The 18,860-nt window shown below is 35.5% G+C and overlaps 1 protein-coding gene across 1 annotated transcript in view; it reads left to right on the forward strand.

The window, feature by feature from the left end:
• The window catches only part of AZI2 (5-azacytidine induced 2), a 34,012-nt gene extending 15,394 nt beyond the window's left edge, over nt 1-18,618 (forward strand). Inside the window, exons 2-8 of the mRNA XM_082639466.1 lie at nt 314-534; nt 2,009-2,134; nt 2,624-2,723; nt 3,789-3,937; nt 8,311-8,369; nt 13,811-13,929; nt 16,498-18,618. Of these exons, the coding sequence (XP_082495592.1) occupies nt 319-534; nt 2,009-2,134; nt 2,624-2,723; nt 3,789-3,937; nt 8,311-8,369; nt 13,811-13,929; nt 16,498-16,910 (1,182 nt within the window). The 5' untranslated portion in view covers nt 314-318 and the 3' untranslated portion in view covers nt 16,911-18,618. The remainder of the gene's footprint in view (nt 1-313; nt 535-2,008; nt 2,135-2,623; nt 2,724-3,788; nt 3,938-8,310; nt 8,370-13,810; nt 13,930-16,497) is intronic.
• Nucleotides 18,619-18,860: the final 242 nt, after the last annotated feature.

Consider the following 18,860-nt stretch of genomic DNA (forward strand, 5'->3'; position numbering starts at 1 on the left):
GGGCAAGATAGGGGTAGGAAGTTAAGAGGTACAAACTACTATGTATAAAATGATCTATAAGGATATATTGTATAGCACAGGAAATATAGCTAATACTTTATAATAATTATAAATGGAATATAACCTTTAAAATTGTGAATCACTGTGTTGTACACCTGAAACTTACATAGTATTATACATCAACTGTATCTCAAAAAATGAAAAAGAAATAGGAGTTTTTAAACATTTCCCCAATATTCACATTATTCTAAATATACCTTCTTTTTTCTGCTCATTTATTCAATGAGACATTCTGTTTTATGTTTTTAAATAGCTGTCATGGATGCACTGGTAGAAGATGATATCTGCATTCTGAATCATGAAAAAGCCCATAGGAGAGATACAGTGACTCCAGTCTCACTATATTCAGGAGATGAATCTGTTGCTTCACATTTTGCCCTTGTCACTGCATATGAAGACATCAAAAAACGACTTAAGGATTCAGAGAAAGAGAACTCTTTCTTAAAAAAAAGAATAAGAGTTTTGGAAGAAAAGGTAATTTATCTATTTACTACCTTCATTATGTTTGTGACTTAATAATTCAAAGCATTTAAAACTTTAAATATTTTTCTGCTCTGTCTTCCATGAGTACCAAATTTCTAAGGATAACTCCCTGCTAATCTCAAAACCCTGGGTATTTTACTTAGCCTACTGTGTTTCACTTATCATAGTGCTTGGTGAATATTTGCAGAATAGGATTAACAACATGAAGGGATTAAAGTTCAAATATTTTTCTTACCTCTTTTTTTCAGATTGCCTTACCTTCATAGCTGTATGTATTTTATTCAGGATTTTTAAATATGTGCAAAAAATTATATACCAACAAAGGAAATGAAGTGTCAAAGGAAGAAGTTCCTGGAACATTGTTCTGATATGTTTAATAATGTTTTCATCAGTACTGAAATTTTACCAGGACTGACATCTTCTTTACCTCAACATTCTTCTTTGTTCTTGAACACACATAATAAGAATGCATTTAACTGATGAATTAATGTCTTCTGTTTACACCTTTTAATGCAGAAACTGTTATAGAATACATAAGCAAGGTAGCTGATTCAATTATAAATCATCAGATCTACTTAGCTTATTGGGAAATCTTCCTCACTCATCCATTTATTGGGAAATCTTCCTCACGCATCTATTTATTTTTAAAGTTTAACTTAGTTCATTTTTTTTCAGATCATAGTTTATGATCCTTAGATCTTCAGTGTAGTGGTATGTTACAGACAGCAGCTTGCACAAAGGGGGAAGGAAATGATCTAGTTATAAAAACTTAAGGATAGGGCTTGGTAGAGTTTCACTCATTTGGAGGAAGTAAGAAAAGACTCAGTTTTAAAAATAATCAATTCCTTTGTATTCGTATGAATTTTCTTAATGACTATTAAATAAAATTGTGACATACTGGATAGAGTGACAAAAGGTAACATTTTGGAGCTTGTAGTTAGGTTTATTCTAAAAGTCAATAGAAAAATGTGATTTGGTATAAGTAACATTGGAAATATTTCTGTACTTTGTGACCAACAATCCTAATAATTTCTCTTCTGGAATAATATAGGACTTGAACTAACACGTCTATTCCTTAAAATGTCAAGTACACACTAACTTGATACTTTTCTGATGATGGAAATTAAATACTGTGTGCTGGCTTGGAAAACACATAAGCACTATAAAAGAATGATGTACTGTGTTTAGTATGACGAATTAATATTATAAATAGTTACTACAAAGTATAAGATACTGATTAAGTAAAAGCCTGAAAGAAGAGTTTTTAAAATATCTGTTCTGTACTTTTTACTTTCTTAATCAGTAAAGCTTAATTGTGTGGAAGTGAAATGTTCACTTAATTGTAGTCCAGGCTTTATTCCCTGCATTAGAGTAATTAAGGTAAGTTGTGGAGCCATAGAAGACTGACTTATTTTCTTATGTAGAATATCCTCTTAAGCTTTGTCTTCTAATTTTATACCATTAGCTTATAGGAGCTCGAAAGGATGAAGAAACAAGTTCTGTGGGACGAGAACAAGTAAATAAGGCCTACCATGCGTATCGAGAGGTTTGCATTGACAGAGATAATTTGAAGAGCAAATTGGATAAAATGGTAAGTTGGTTTGAAAAGGATGGTATCTGTATATTGTAAATGAGTTTTCTCCTTCAAGAGGTTAAAGTTAGAAATGAGAGATATTTACACTTATTAGATAAAAAAAAACTGCATGCTCAAGGCAAAAATAGAAAATTTTGATAGGAATATTTGTAAGTTATTTCTGTACAAAATAAGTACTCAATATGTAATTATGTTTAGGTCTTTTTTTTTTTTTTTTGATGTTTAGGTCTTAAGTACATCTAACACCACTAACTTCTTTTGAAAAATCATGACTTAGTAGAGTTTATCACTGTGTTTTTTTAAAAAAGCCAGTGAATATGTCCTAAGTTAGAAAAAGAGATTAGTGAAAAACTGAGCTCATTTCCCACCTTGCTTTTCAAAGGCTAGAATCAGTTTTTTCAACATCTACCTGAAAATTAATTTATAGTATAATACCAACCTATAGATTTTATTGAATGTAATTTGGCATTTTCTCTACTTAACTAGAATAAAGACAACTCTGAATCTTTGAAAGTATTGAATGAACAGCTACAATCTAAAGAAGTAGAACTCCTCCAGCTGAGGACAGAGGTGGAAACTCAGCAGGGTAGGCCACTTAAACTTGTTATAATTATTCTAACGCAATTAATACATTTTTCCATTCCTGTGTTATATCCATGATCAGTTTTCTATATCTGTATCCTAAGGACTTACTTTTTAATTTTTAGGCTTATATTAATTGCTCTGCTTTTACAAAATATCAACTTTTAACTTTTCCTTGAATATAAATTGTACTTTTCCTAGAGAAAATTTGATGGTTTTTATTCAGGGCTAGTTTGCAGTGAAGTAGATGAAGAAAGGAGTAGAACCTCATCCTCTCCAAAGCCTCTTGCCCACTGCTAGATGCCCTGTCATTGAGTAGTTACAGTTGCTTCCCCCCCACCCCAATTTCTAAAGGTTGTTACAATGTGCAGATGAGATGCTATGTTGAGAAGTTAAGAGTGGGAGATGTGGGTATTAGCCTGCTCCCATGCACATTCACTCTGATGAGACAAGCTGACGAGTAGGCCTCTGAGAAACCTTTTGATGGGAGGTTGAGGTGAGATCTCTCATGGCAGCTGATTGGGGCTTTTTCTATGTACAGAGCCTAAGGAACCAAGTCAAGGGTTAGTCCATATCCAGTGGTATTGAGTTTGTACAGTGGAATGTTTATGAATAAAATTGTTTGGAAGTTATGTTCTAGGCCTGATGGTCAAACTTTATACTGTCTAAAGGGACTAGATGGAGTGATGAGCTGAGTGAGCATCAGTTTACTCACTTCATTTAATTCTTATCACTCTTAACCTTGATGTATATAGATTATTCATCCATCTATAATTTCAGCATATGCTTGATATGTGTTGTATATTTTAAAGTTTCAGGCTGACAAATTTGCTCTTTATCCTAAACCAAAAATCAGGGATGGGGTAATTAATACATTCTAAAATAAGATTGCTAGATTTCTTACTAGCATAGATACTTGAAAGTAATTGCTGTTTTTCAGAAACTTAGTAATTGTTCAAGTTTTATATTGGTTTTTCTTTTAACCTGCATTTTATTAGCATAATCTTTTTCGAATTGCAACCAATGTAGAAGTCAGAAATAACAATTTTAATGTCCGTCCTTTTTTTAGTGATAAGAAATTTAAATCCACCTTCATCCAACTGGGAGGTGGAAAAGTTGAGCTGTGACCTGAAGATCCATGGTCTGGAACAAGAACTGGAACTGATGAGGAAAGAATGTAGAGATCTCAAAATAGAGCTACAAAAAGCCAGACAAACGGTATTACAAATATTAAATTGAGAAATTCAGCATGCATATGTGTGCATCATATGTAGGATTTATAACTAAGTGTTAAATCATAGAGTTGACATAAATTATAACTACTTAGAGTCACATTATCTGAAAATACACCTTTATCTTCCCCTTTAATCATTTTTGCTAAAATGATAACTGTATACTTTTAGCATAATCCCAGAATTATGATTTTTTTGTTTAAAAGCTAATTTTTAAAAACCTTATTAGTTTATTAATTAAAGCTGTTCTTTCAGACTTCCTTTCCTTCAGTTTCCTTAAGTCATTTTTTTCTCTGTAAAGTTTAAAGAGAACTCAGTTTTTAAGTTTCCCACTTCATTTAACGAAATAATTGGATTAATTTAGACATGACAGGAGACTTGCTTTTAGAATTATTAAAACAAAACTTTACAGCATCCACTAATTCTCAGAGGTCTAATACTTTTGGAGCAACTTTAATTTTCAGCAAATAGCTGAGAATGCAAGAATTGGGGTTGGCGGAGCGGGGGGTGGGAGTGGGGAGCAAAACAAAAACCCTGCTGAGCTGCTAAAGTGTGGTTAGCCTGAAGTCATCCACTGAAACATAAGTTGCCTCTCAGGTCCTCACCCAGAGTCTGTCTACTAATACAGTGATCCCTGGACAATGGGATTGTGACCCGTGGAGGTCTGCTTATACAAGGATTGTTTTCAGTACGTATACAGTCGGTCTTTGGTATCTGTGGGTTCCACATCTGTGGATCGAGGCCACCACAGGTTGTAGACTACGCTATCCATTGTTGGTTGAATCCATGGATGCTGACCCGAGGATACAGAGGGACGACTGTGGGACTTGAACATACGCAGATTTTGGTACCCACTGCAGATCCTAGAACCAATGTCCCATGGATAGGATACTGAGGGACAACTTTACATTGGGTTCAGAAAAGCTTGGATAAATGTTTTCAATGTCATGACAATGCTGAGAATAAAAAGAAGGAATGGTAGAGAAGCAGAGCAGTGTGGGAGCAATACTCCAAACACAAAGTTTAAAATAGTTATTACAAGAAATTGAAAAGTTTAGTAGTCTGGAGTTCAATAGCCATTATATACATTCTATACACTTATGTATTTCAAACTAAGGTAGCCACTTAGATAATTATTTCTCAGGTCAACATTTTGCCCATCAGAGTATCCAGCACTACTAAGGAGCTATATCCCCACCCTAGGTTCTTCTGAGCAGCCACCACCTGAAAGAGGAGGTGGCTCACTGCCAGCCAGCACTCTGCCCTGAGTCCCAAGTATCCTTAGATGAGCCGACAGGTCTCTCGTCTCTAATGTGGTCTTTACTGAAGGTGACCACTGGTTAAGAATGAGACAGGCATTAAGAATAATACAGCACCCTGCCTTGGCCTTTACCCAGTGAATTCTTCTGAACTGGACATTAAGAACTTGATTTGGAGCCCCCAGACCTGATAAAGGGGAAACACCCACTATAAAAATTACTATCACCTCCCATTAGAGCAAAAAAAAAAATTGTTTTTCCTACTTGACATCTGAAGTTGATTTTCCAAGCTTTGCACCCGTGATTACACGCACAATTCCTTTAGTAGCTTCCCGCATCCTGTCTTGCAAGCCCAGTTGCCGTAGCCCTTGAGAGGCTTCTTTTAAAAAGATGTGCTTGCAGGAAAAGATCTGCATCTTGAAGCTCTGAATTACAATTGTCAGTATATACTTTCTACTTGAAATGATTTGATAGCTTTTATAAATAATGGATATCTCCTTATAGAGTAGGAAGCAGAACCATGGAATCATAAAAACTTGGTTCATGATTATGTTGCTTATTGTGACATTAGCAAACTCATTTAACTGAGCTTTTTTTCTATAAACTTGACATTAAATATCTAAGCAGCATGGTGCCTAGTACATAGGGTATTCAATAAGTGAATGTGTTTCAAAAAAATTAATTAGGGTAATCCAGAAAAGCAGCGCTTTAGGGGTGTATATGTGATATGTGTTAATACAGTTCAGTTCTTATTATTTGTTTTCCACTAGGTGGTGCTAGAGGATAAATTTGCTTTTAGTTTAATTCATCTTTCACAAATCAGAAGCAGACTTGAAGGTAGAAGAAACTTTAGAAATCACTTGTTTTATTGCTGATGAAATTGAATCTGAGAGACTAAGAAACTTTAAGAGTTGAAGGTGAGGTAAGGGAGGAATTTTTTTTTGAAAAGGGGATTTAAGACACGGTCCCTTCTTCATAGGAATTTATTTGGCTGGGGGAGGGGAGATTTAAAGTCAAAAATGCTCACAACTAATATAAAGATATGAACCAGGGAAAGATGGAGTGGAAATTTATCAATTTATCAAGGGTTCCAAGTTTAAATCTTGGTATTGTGGGATGTGTACATTTCAATCTTGTTTCAAAGGTGTTACTGGTCAGAGTCCTCTTGGATATGGGAGTCAAAGAGCAAGCTATGGAGAGAAAATTTATGTTCACATTAATAATCTTACCTATATCTACTGTAGCTATACTTACAAATATTTTTAAGATGGTACTTTCTGTGAAACATATATTTTATAACACCTTCTGAAGTGTGAAATAGCATCCTACATGGACAGAATAGTGGGGCTTTGGGGGCTTTGCTTTTTTTTTTTTAAAGTACTTAGTGAACTCAGTTGATTGAGTGTTTGGTATTAATGAGGTCAAGGTTCCAGGGTCAGTTCCACTATGGGCCTTCTTTACTTTCTGTATCCTCCAGTTTTCCAACCACTTATATTCAGAACAGTGGATCCTTTGAGAAAAACAGACACTAGGACCGAAGCATAGGAAACACTGGCTCAGTAAATGGAGTTGGTGTAGATGCCTAAGGTAGCCAATAACAGCCTCTTTAGAGATGCACAGTGTGCTGTGTGTACTAAAGGTTCTGAGCAGTCCTGAAGTACAGGAACCTATTGAACTTGAACAGTGTTTCCCAGGATTTTGTAGCTATGGGCCCATTTATGTGAAACTCCAACATCAGATGGCACAAGTTGGGAAACATCCATTACTGCCTTTAGAACATGGCAAACTGACGACTGGCCAGGGACAGGGTCTTTGAGTATTAGAGACAATTCCTTTGTGCTTTTTGCTAATTTACGTTAGATTTTCTGAATTGTTAGGTGGTAGCTGGAGAAATACTTCACCAAGCAAAACTGTTAGGTTTTTTGTTTTGTTTTGTTTACTATCATTGGCTTTAAAAACAAGGAAGGTTTCCATTGTGCATATATGTATAAGTATACACTAATTAAAATGTACATTTTAAATTAATTATACAGAGAAACGAAAAGTGACTTGATCTGATTCCTTCATTTCCTGTGAGGAACAGGAAAGGAAAATGTCCAAGGTTATGTGCTTTGTTAGTGGTCAGACTTCCTCTGACCTGTGGGCCAGTTCTATTTCCCCTGTCCGCAGGGCTCCCTGAGATGCAACTAAATCATTTACAGTATTTAGTTGGTATTTTCTGAACAATCAGATCCAAAGACACTTTAACTTCTGTAGTACATTTTGATATTTTACACTCCCAAACTCAGAGGACTCGTGAAGTCCTTTTCTGGCTTTTTAGTGTTCCACTTTAAAAAATATCATTTAGATTATATAAATAAGAAATGGTAAAGTTAAATTTTGTTCTCTTAGTTTATAGTGGCCATGTCTGCTAATAGAATTAGTGCCTGTGGTAGTCATTTTTATTTGTTATAGACCCTGAATTGAATGCATTGCAAACAAGTGTGTTACAGAGTTATCTTAAATGTATTAAGTCCACTTTTAAATATCTTTTATAGGTTCTTTTTGTCATCTATAACCTAAACTACTAAAACTTGGAAGTATATAAGGACTTTATGAAGTCCTTTCCCTGTCATTTTCTTGTGGAAAGAAGAAATTTATGTTAATCTTTTTAAACAATAACCTGTTAAATTTTGGTACTTCTTTGTAATAATACCAAAAAGTGAAATACCAATAAACTTCCATTTTCTGGTGCAATTCACTCAGCTATACCTGAAGAAACAGTAATTTGATAAATTTGTTACCCTTTTTTGAATATAGATTTCAGATTGGTATCATCAGAAATACATTTTGTAAGACTCCAAGGTCTTTTATGTGAGAGCAAGTGTATTTTTTAAAGAAAATTAAAGCATTACTGACTTTAAATAATTGGAAATGATTTAGAAATACCTGGTATAGATTTGGAGTTATTTCATTAAAATTGAATATAAGATACTAGTTTTATGCTGTACAGTTACAGATGTATTCTGTAAAAGGTGAAGCACGTTTAGGGTAATAAAGTACTGAGAATAAATAGAAGGTAACAATTACAACTTTTAAACTGTTTTTTAAACAATGACAGTATCCATCTCAGGAAGACAATCTGAAGAGCAGAGATCTCCAAAGACTAAGCATTTCAAGGTATGAACATCCTTCAGCATTGAATAATAATACATTATATAACAATAATAACTATTCTGTAGGCCACTTTGTATAGGTACATAGATTTCTGTTATGATTTGACCTTAAAAACAGATTGACACTATTTGGGTACTGCATGTAATTTCTGATCACAATGTATTTATAAAAAATATTTAACTGTTCCTTAACAACAGGCTTGAACTTGAGCAGTAGAAAGGTGCATATTGTGATGCCTTAGATAAAATTTTTGAACATTCAGTAATATTTTAGATAGGATTTTAGGGAGCTAGTTGTGCAGAAGTATTCTGTAATCCTGATTTTTACATGAAGAATTATGCATTTCCATACACAGCAATATCACTTTGTCTTAAGGGCAAACTTGGACAGCCTTTGTCTTTGATATGACAAGAATTTTAAGAGAACTATCCTCTTGGGGTAAGAATAAAATTAGCTATCATGGGCTTCCCTGGTGGCACAGTGGTTGAGAAGTCCGCCTGCCGATGCAGGGGACACGGGTTCGTGCCCCGGTCCGGGAAGATCCCACATGCCGCGGAGCGTCTGGGCCCGTGAGCCATGGCCGCTGGGCCTGCGCGTCCGGAGCCTGTGTTCCGCAACGGGAGAGGCCACAACAGTGAGAGGCCCGCGTACCGCAAAAAAAAAAAAAAAAAACAGTAGCTATCAGAGTTCATGTATGTTACTTTGGCCCTTTTTTTTCTCAAATATATATATCATTTTTATTTAAGTAACATAAGTGCATTGTTTTACCTGATAATTTTTGTTCTGCTATGTTAGCATCCCCTCTCTCCATGGATGCTTCCACCCAATGAAACAGACTCATTTGACTTCATTGTTTGCTCATTTGGCTTCCAAAATTTACTGAATTATCTCATACCTATTCCTCCTATCAAAAATCTAATGGAGAGAAACGCTCAGTTGGGGAAAACAGTATGAGCAAACACGGTGCAGCCCCTCTTCCTGTGTGAAGGGCCAGCAGTAAGTATTATAGGCGTCATGGGCCAGAGTCTATTGCAGCTACTCAGCCCTGCCATTCAAACAGTAGTTCACTTATGCCTTCAATTTTCATCTAAATATCCAGCAAGGAAGTTTTTCCTTTTTTTAAAACATGTGTCTAGTATAGCGTCCATGTGAATTATTTTTCCAAGGTGTCTTCTATGTCAGTTGCCTTCTTTCTTCCTGTCAACCTAGGTTTCCCCTTATTAATTTTGTTGTATTTGTCATTTTTATAAGCCTTCTTAAACCATTTTTGGAAAGAAGCATGTTAGAATCAGTAGGTCAAATAAAAGGGCTTATATAAATAGTTTATTAGAAGTACATGGTATAGAACAGGGCTTCTGCTTCCATTCATGGGCAGTGTTACATAATTTGGATCACTTCTTTTGAGAATAACTTGAAAAGTTGTCCGCCACCCACCAAAAAGATGTGTGTTTGAAGGCATCATATAACTAAAAGGATAGTGAAGGATCTCTAGGCCAGGATTTGGAGGAGGAGGAAGGCCCCACGAGATGAGTCTGGTTTCTGAGGCTGAGAACTATGTAATTTTGGCTTTGAAGTACAGTTTTGAATTCTCTAAAGCTCAGTATCAATTCAGGGTATCAACTGAGAGAAAAAGATTTTAGAATGAATTAAGTTCAGTCTAAGAGTTTCTGTATGTTAAAGAACTGTGTAATTAAAGCGGGTCCTAATGGCTCCCCAGTGCTCAAGCACATTTCTGTGTTTGCAAACCCATAGCAGTGTGGATTGCAGAACTGATTAGCTCTCCCTCTTCTGGTTAGCAACTAGAAAACTAATAACCAAACTTGTAGCTTACCCTTGGTAAACTTTATATCATGCATTTTTATGTTAGCCTCATTCCTGACTGCATTTTATCTTGTTTTTCCTTTACCTTATCATTTATACCTATTTACAGTTTATAGTCCTGTTTTATTAGTCTTTAAGTTATGTCATCCACTTCTAAATGGAACAATTCAGATGCTAAATTAAGTTTACTATATTAGGAGAAAAGTACATAGGAATGTTTCCATAAAACCATTAACTAAAAGTTTAGGTATTTTTAAGGATTATTTTCCAGTTATTTGGAAAACTCCCCTTTTTGGAACACCTCCTTCTTTGCATTTCCTCCATCATATTGCCAGGGGAACAAGGTATTGTTCCCCATATTGTTTCCTGAGTGAACATTTTAATTACTGGAGGCCTTTTATATGTTCCTCATTGTATACAATATCATTTAACAATAACAGCCCTGCCCATCAGAAACTTGGCCAGTGTCTTGCCAGTGTACTAGTTGGGGTTATCTTTATGTTGTTGCCTTCAGTTCTTAAGCCAGATCTAGGTATGGGGTAACTTCTTCAGATGCAAATTCTTGGTTTAGAAAATAGGGATTAGGTTAGTGTTTTTCACACTGTGCTGTGTTGCCTTAGTTGATCATGAAATTTTGTGAGTTAAGACAAGCATTTTAGAAATAAGAAATAAAACAGAATAAAACATAACAGAATATGGGTTGCAGTGTAAAATGATTGCCTGCTGTGCCTTACAATTAAAAATATTTGAAAGATGCTTGTTTGAAGAAATCACAGTTGTCAAGATATACATTTCTAAGTCTCTAGTTCTTGGCTAAGACTATCCTATACTTTCATTTTAATTCCTCTGGGGAATGTAATAGCTCAATAAATTTTGAAAAGCTAAAGAAAAATAGGGCTGAAGTAAAAAAAAAAAATCAAGTAGATTTTTCTTATACAAGGAACATTCAGTAGTAAAGAGTTGAACGTACAGTGTCAATTAAGAAAACTGAGCTTTTACAGTTTTTACCATGTAAGCTGGACATGTGCCCCCTTCTTGAGATGTGGATAAGCAGGTTTCATTACGTTTAAAATTTAGAGGTGTGGAATTTTATACTGGGACGAAGAAGGTTGTGTTGGAAGTCAGTAGTTGGTAAACATGTGATGAAGCTGAAGGTTATGATGATTTGAAAAATGTTACCCACAAAGGGCAGCAGTCAGTCACAGGACTGGATAGCTGAAAGGCAGCTTTGAACAGCAGCTTGTTAGTCAGGAAGTTCTTCTGCACCTGCTTCCTTGTGTGTGAAGTGAGCTCCCAGGTTGCCGCGTTTGTGTGAGAACGGGGTGAGGTGCCTGTCTAGCACATAGTACATGCTCAACCACCGTTATCTTTTTGTCTCATCTGTCTTATTTCTTAGGGTTCTCATTTGGGGTGCTTTGGTGTTGCATCTCAGTGTTCAAGTAGCTTTATGAGTTCTTTGTACACAACTATATATATCAGTAGGATTTTGCTTGTATGGTATTTAAAGCAAAATTTAACTAATTTATATTCCCAGCTGGTGGGAGGTAGAAGGGGAACAGTTTATAGGCTCAAAAATACCTGGATAAGTAAAGGTTAGCTGGAGCTCTGCTAAAGATCTGTGGATGACAACTGTCCAGTCTTACTTAAGCAATGATTTGTTCAAGTAGAATTTTAAAAATTTTAACACACTTTGAAGACTATAGCACTTTAATATAAATGGTGAAGTGTAAAGTAACTGCCATTACTTTGTTATCCACAAGAGGGAGAGCTTATACTTAGTAATAATTTTAGTTTTTTTATATCTGTAGTTTTCAATTCAGGTGACATTAAGGGCAAAAGAAAAAGATTAGACATATGTTAAACTAGGTGACCTAGTTTTTGGTGTCACCTAATTTATAAGCAGTCTTCATTAAATTGAATTGGAAAATGTGTATTAGTGCTGCATTAACACCTCTATTATAATTTTCTCTTATTTTATATGGGTAGCTATTTTGAATGATGAAATGTTTGATATTCCAGTATCCAAACACTGTCTTGAGTACCGTATTTGCTTTTCTCCAAGTCAGGTACTGATTTACCATCTCAAGCCACTGTTTTTAATCTGTATGATTCATATCATGACTGCATGAATTAGCACATGTACAGTGTTTACACTTAGCTGCTACGTAGTGTGAGTAACTGTTTTTGGGAAGCATGCTGAATGCCCAGAATTGCACCAAGGAACCACTGACTCTTCATACTTCAGACAGTTCCTATGTGAGACACTCACTGTAGCACACGGCTCAGATGTTGACTGCCGAAGTAGAGGTGGTTAACTAATTTTTGTGAAGAAATTATTTCACACCTATCAAAAACCTGCAAAAATCCGTGTTTTTTAATAGACTACTGGTTAACAAATGACGTTACAACAGATTAAAACAAGTAGATTTTTCTCAAAAGCAGTAGAAAGTTTATTCTCCTGCTCCTATTGAAAGAATTATAGTCTGAGTGGAATGGGAATATTTTGACAAAAAAGGAATGTCCTAATTAAAGATAACTGTTTTTGAATATATCTGTTTCCATAATTAGAATATTAGATTTAGATATGAAGAGTGTTATCCTTGTAGTTTGTTTAAAGGTTTTTGTTTATAGCTAGACAAAAATTGAAGCATGACGTGACATGTTTGTTTAATTTGATTTCATTATCACTAAAATTACACTAATATCTTTAAGAGGCAGTAGGGGTTGTTTGAACACTATGAGATCAGTTCTTACATATGTGTTGAAGATTTTGATTTATTTAGTTGGCAACTAAGAACCTAAAAAAAATCATGAAATATGCAAATAAGAATGCTTAATGGAAGATGAAACTCAATAAAATTAGGTTTAAAATAACTGATTTATAACTTCTCAGATAACTGAGGTAAAATGCTTTTACTTATGAGAGGTATTTGTGAAGTTTTTATTTCTGTTTCATATAACCCTCTCTCCAGCTCCTTTTCCCGTACCAGGCAATCAGCTGGCCCTTCATGTCTTGTGCTGCCATGTCACATTGGTTTAGAACCAACAATATGAGACAGCCCAGTCAAACATAAAAGACTGGGATGCATGAAACCTACATTTTATTTTAATGTGGGCTTCAGTGTACATTCAGAATTGATAACAGCATTTCAATTCACAACATCAGAACAGAATAATCAAAAGATAAATACAAATTTAAAATCCATCCACGAATGAATGTCACTTTATTCTTGATCAGATTTGCAAGTGAAGACCATATTCCTTACTATTAAATATATTAACGCCACTGCACATCGTAGGCTACCATAAAATCTCAGTCCTGAGAAGAGAACTATTAAACTCGTTGGTTAGAATACTTTTTATAATACCCTTCTGTTTAATATAGTTCAGTTAATTGATAAAAATTAGGTCAATGTTATTGTGAATAAGATTTTTTCACTTGTTATAATGCTCTATTTAAATATTTTAATTATTTAATGAGGAAGTTTTATTTAATTTGTATTATTTCACAAGAATTTGAGCAGAAATGCAGATAAGCTTATTTCTATTTTAAAGTTATTCCCTTCTCTCCACCGAGAATAATAACCATTAACTTTATTTTTTTTTTAAACCCTGTATTTCAGTGATAATATGCAAAGTGCATACTGGGAACTGAAGAGAGAAATGTCTAATTTACATCTGGTGACTCAAGTACAAGCTGAACTGCTAAGAAAGATGAAAACCCCAACTGCAATCAAGAAAGGCAAGTCAGGGTTTGCCGGAAACCACTGATTCCAGCCAAACTGCTCAAAGAGCAACTCGTTATTGTATCTTATTGAAATCTCATCAAATGAGTTTGATAAGCCAAAGTATATGTAGTCTATTCACAGCCACCCATTCTCTGCTCTGGCTTCAGCCTCATACTGGTCAACTTCACACATAAAGGTGTTGCTGATGTGTGTTTCTTCAGTACTGTATTCTTTTCCCCTTGTGGCTTTTTTCTCAGCCAAGTGTTGCTTATGTGTTCAAGGCTGAGGTGTTAAGTTTGCTCTAGTTGACCTTTTACCACAACTACTTCATATATTAAAAAAAAAAAAAAAAAAAAAAAAAAAAAGACACCAAAAGCTACTTTCATTCCAGTGCTACAGAATACACCAAAGACGTAGCTCTTTAAATTGTTTTTAAAGAGAGAACTCTGATTCATTATTTGGTTATTTTCATTTTTTGTACACTTAATTTTTCTTTCCTTAAAGGATAGATTGTTTTGAATAGAGAGTAGATGCTATTCACTTAGCCCTTTCAAGCAAAAATTTTCATTGCTTTTCATATTTAACTGCTTGGCTGATTAAACCTTTTCTTGAGTTTTGTGTTAACTAGTAGTGGCTACTTTGCCAAAGCTATTTCTATACTGAGAAAAATCAGTGCATTTGTACCTTTTATTACGTAATGGTTGTATTCCTGTAAAGTTGTGTAATGTAAATTTGAATGCCGTAAACTTTATTTTTAAAGGATGAGATGTGACTTTTTAAAAAAAAAAAATCATTAATTTAAAATTGTCATTTGCACCTCAAATTGTTCCTAAAGAGGGCACAAGAGATTTTATAAATAGTTCTCCTCAGAAATGTTTCCTGTGGGGCGGGGGACGTTGCACGTTGGGACAGAAAGCTAAATTCAGAATTGCCTTTCTGTTTCTAGGGTTAGGTACTTATGAACCAGGCAAAACAATAAGGTGCTTTGGCACACCCCAACTTAGTTGACGGTTCATTTTGTCCTCAGGTTTTCCAGTGGCCAGGGTTACGTATGAGAAAACTTTAAGTTGATGGTAGAAATAAGACCTCTCTTAAACGAGACTCATGGAGTAATTTTTCAGTGAGTTTTCAGTGTGCCTCTTATATACTAAATAGAACTTCCAAAAAATAATTAAGGAGAAATGCTGTCTTCTCATTTGGAAATGCTTATTGTCATGTCCCTTCTGAGCTGGTGAATGATCAGTCTTTGCCTGCTTTGAACCGTAAGTTTCTAGCACGTTTCCTACGACAGTGCCAGGCCCGGGGCCACCACTCTCCACAAAGAATTGAGTGCTTTGCGGAGTGGACAGAGATAAGCCCAGGTCACCTTTTCTCTAGACCCACATGTCACTCTGTCCAGAAGCTGAGCACTGTCACCTCCTCCCAAGAAAAGGGGCAATGAGCTTATTTTTTAATGTGGTTCAGTTTCTTTCTCCTTTAAAACTAGAGTCAGGCCTTGGTTGCACTTGGTATCTGTCTTGGGCTGAGGGTGAATTTGTCTTTGCTGCCTGGGGAAAGGGAATGCAGAGGGAGGGAAGCACACCCTTGCTTTGTGTTGTCTGTGGCTGAACAGCAGCTGGAGAGCGGTCTGTTTTCTAAGCCATTACATGTTACTAAACTCATTTTTTTGCTTTTTTTTTTTTTTTGACCTATATTGTGACCATAGCAGAATTTACATTTACCATTATATATATTGGACAAGAAATGAGATGATTTTATAGCTTTTTTTTTTTTTTTTTTTTTTTTTTTGCGGTACACGGGCCTCTCACTGTTGTGGCCTCTCCCGTTGTGGAGCACAGGCTCCGGACACGCAGGCTCAGTGGCCATGGCGCACGGGCCCAGCCACTCCGCGGCATGTGGGATCCTCCCGGACCGGGGCACGAACCCATGTGCCCTGCATTGGCAAGCAGATTTTTAACCACTGCGCCACCAGGGAAGCCCTATAGCTTTTAATTTAAATTGTTTTATCCATAAAAGCCTTTAATATATATCAAATTTCAGTTGGGTCTCACCAATTCACAATGTAATTATTTCTGGAAAAATTTACTTTTGGACCACCTATGGAAAACAGATTTGACTAAGCTAAGGAATATTATATCTAACAAAATATTTAAAACTTAAAAACAGCTTTCTTAGTCTCCACTGACACACAAACATTCTGCAAGCCTTCTCCAGCCATATTAAGAGCCAGGAACAGGGTCTTTGCTTGTATTTTAAGTGAATTGGTTTCCAGCTTTTTAAAATAGGAATTTCCTCATGTTCACTATGATAATGGGCGGGACAAGATTCCTGTGTCCATTTTGCAGACGAGAGAAGTGACACCTGGAGCAAGCAGTCAAGTGTCACCCTGTCAGTAAATAGCGGGTCCAGGATTAGAACTGAGATCATCTGTCAACTTCAAGTCACACTGCCACAGTGATCGCACTAACTTGGGAATGTCCATTTCCAGTTCTAGAATCAACCAAGTTAACAAAGTGTTTGTTTACTGTTTTATGATCATAAGTACCAGGACAGCTGATGCTTAGCCTGTGCTTTCTTTTCAGCTTGCGCCCCAGCAGGATGCATGGAAGACCTTGGGAAAGACAGCACAAAACTGCACTTGGCGAATTTTACTGCAACGTACAAAAGACAGGCCCCTCTCTCACCAAACGGCAAAACTCTTTGTCATACCACGTCTTCCCCTTTACCAGGAGATGCAAAGGTTTTATCAGAGAAAGCAGCTCTCCAGTCATGGACAGATCATGAGCGATCCATTCCTCACGATGGCACAAACTTTCAGGAACACAATTCTTATGGCAGAAATTCTCTGGAAGATAATTCTTGGGTATTCCCAAGCCCTCCTAAATCAAGTGAGACAACGTTTGGGGAAACTAAAAATAAACCTTTGCCTTTACCCAACCTGCCACTACTGCATTACTTGGATCAACATAATCAAAACTGCCATTATAAAAATTAATTATGAAGAGATTTATGATGTTCTCACGAGGTTGCTGTATCTCCCTCAGTGATTTTCTTGGGAAATCATTAACAAACTGAAAGCAGATTTTGATTAAACTTTTGCAGAGTTCTTCAGTATTTACATTTGCACATAATGTACCATATTATGTAGTTGATTTTTCAGTATGAAAGAACACCCTCCAGCTCCATATTCTGGCTAAGAATCAGATATGTGTTACTAATGAATAAACCTAAGGTGTTTCACAATGACAATACCTTTGATGATAATTGTACATTTCTGTCCCTCACGTGAAGAATGGAATTGAAAGTTTTCAGACACGGTTTTACAAAGCATGTGAAATGCCTAACTCATAAAAATAAAGGAGACCATTGTATCAGAGAAAAAGCATGTTAAGTTGCTTTAAGTTGCATAAAGGAGTAAAGTGGCAACGTGACTTAGGTTATATTTCTGCTGACCTTATAATGCGTAAGGATAAGGAAATTACAGTGGAACAATATTATCTGGGTTACTGCATCTATATGTGCTGTTGTGTCTCAAAGTATAAGATTTAAAGTCATTTTTTAATCACGATGTTGATAAAATTTAAAGTACAATTTGGATTTTAAGACTTGAAGTGATCTGCTTGTTGAAGCCAACTCTGTCCTGGTACATCCCTCAAGTCTTAATTGAAAAAAAGTGATGAAATAGTTGAAAAACCATGTGGTGTGTGAATAAACTATTACAGTCATATACATTATCCAGTTAGAAGTAGGAATAGTATCACAAAGGCTTCAGTGTAATCTGTCCTTCAGTGCTATAGTGAAAATCCCAATGGGTGTTTAACTATATAAAGCCGTTTCCTTCAAAGGGTCTACACCTGCTTGTTCCGTAGAGCAGCTTATTAACTGGTTAAACTTTGTTTTGAAATGTAATGATTTTACTTATTGAGAAAGTGGTTTTTAATTAATTAGAAATTATAATCCTAGAAACCAAATTCTGTGCTGTATTGATATATGATATAGTATAATCATGAAATGTCCCCCAGCGCTTTGATTCTAAGAGCCTATCATTTATAAACAAGTAACAAGGATGGCTTTATACGGAAATTTCTCTGTATTCTTTCAGGGTGGTGGTATTAAGAATATTAGTAATATATGTCTCCGTTCCTACATCTTTTGCCTGAGATAAAGCATTTCATGTAGAAGGCCTTTATCCTTTTTGATAGATGGTTGCAAACACCTTGGACTCAAAAGAATATTTCAAATCTCTTCTACATTAACTGAATAGCATACATATATAAACAGTGTTCACCATTCACCAGATATTTGTCTATTATCTTACTCACTTATTCAAGCTTGTCTGTGATTAATGGAGTTGGTGTCAGATGCTGGAATTTATTCTGACCAATGAACACAGCTGACTCGAGGGAGTACGATCTCCTGCCAAGTAATAGAACAAAACCCAATATGCATAAAACAAATATAAGACTCCCGGCTTTAGCTGAAGGAAGCAACTACCTGTGTAATAACAAAGCAGCAGAAACTATTTGTCATGTGGCTGCATAGGCTGTACATTATATCTAATCTCTAATGTAGCTTACTGGTTTGCCTTTTTTAAAACCAAGATTGAGCATTTTCCTTTGTAAAGAAAGTAAGTCGTATGACATAATGGCTTGATTAGTGTTTTGAACAATGCCAAGACATTACTTAAAATAAATTATTTTTGTTTGAAATTGAAGTGGAAATATTGTCCTTGCCTAAATATTCCAGGGTCATGTACTAATTATAGGTTGTTAATCTGATTCATGTAACAGACATTTGTCTTGTTAAACCAACTTCTGAATGGAGACAGTGCTTTTGCATCTAAACAATAGGGTAGCTATCAAACAGGTATGCTAGAAAATCAGTGGTTGATGTTCTTGACAGTTTAAAGTGCTAAACAAATGATGTAAAACTATTCAGGAAAGAG

Source organism: Mesoplodon mirus, assembly GCF_964341445.2.
Source record: "Mesoplodon mirus genome assembly, chromosome: 12".
NCBI lineage: Eukaryota > Metazoa > Chordata > Mammalia > Artiodactyla > Ziphiidae > Mesoplodon > Mesoplodon mirus.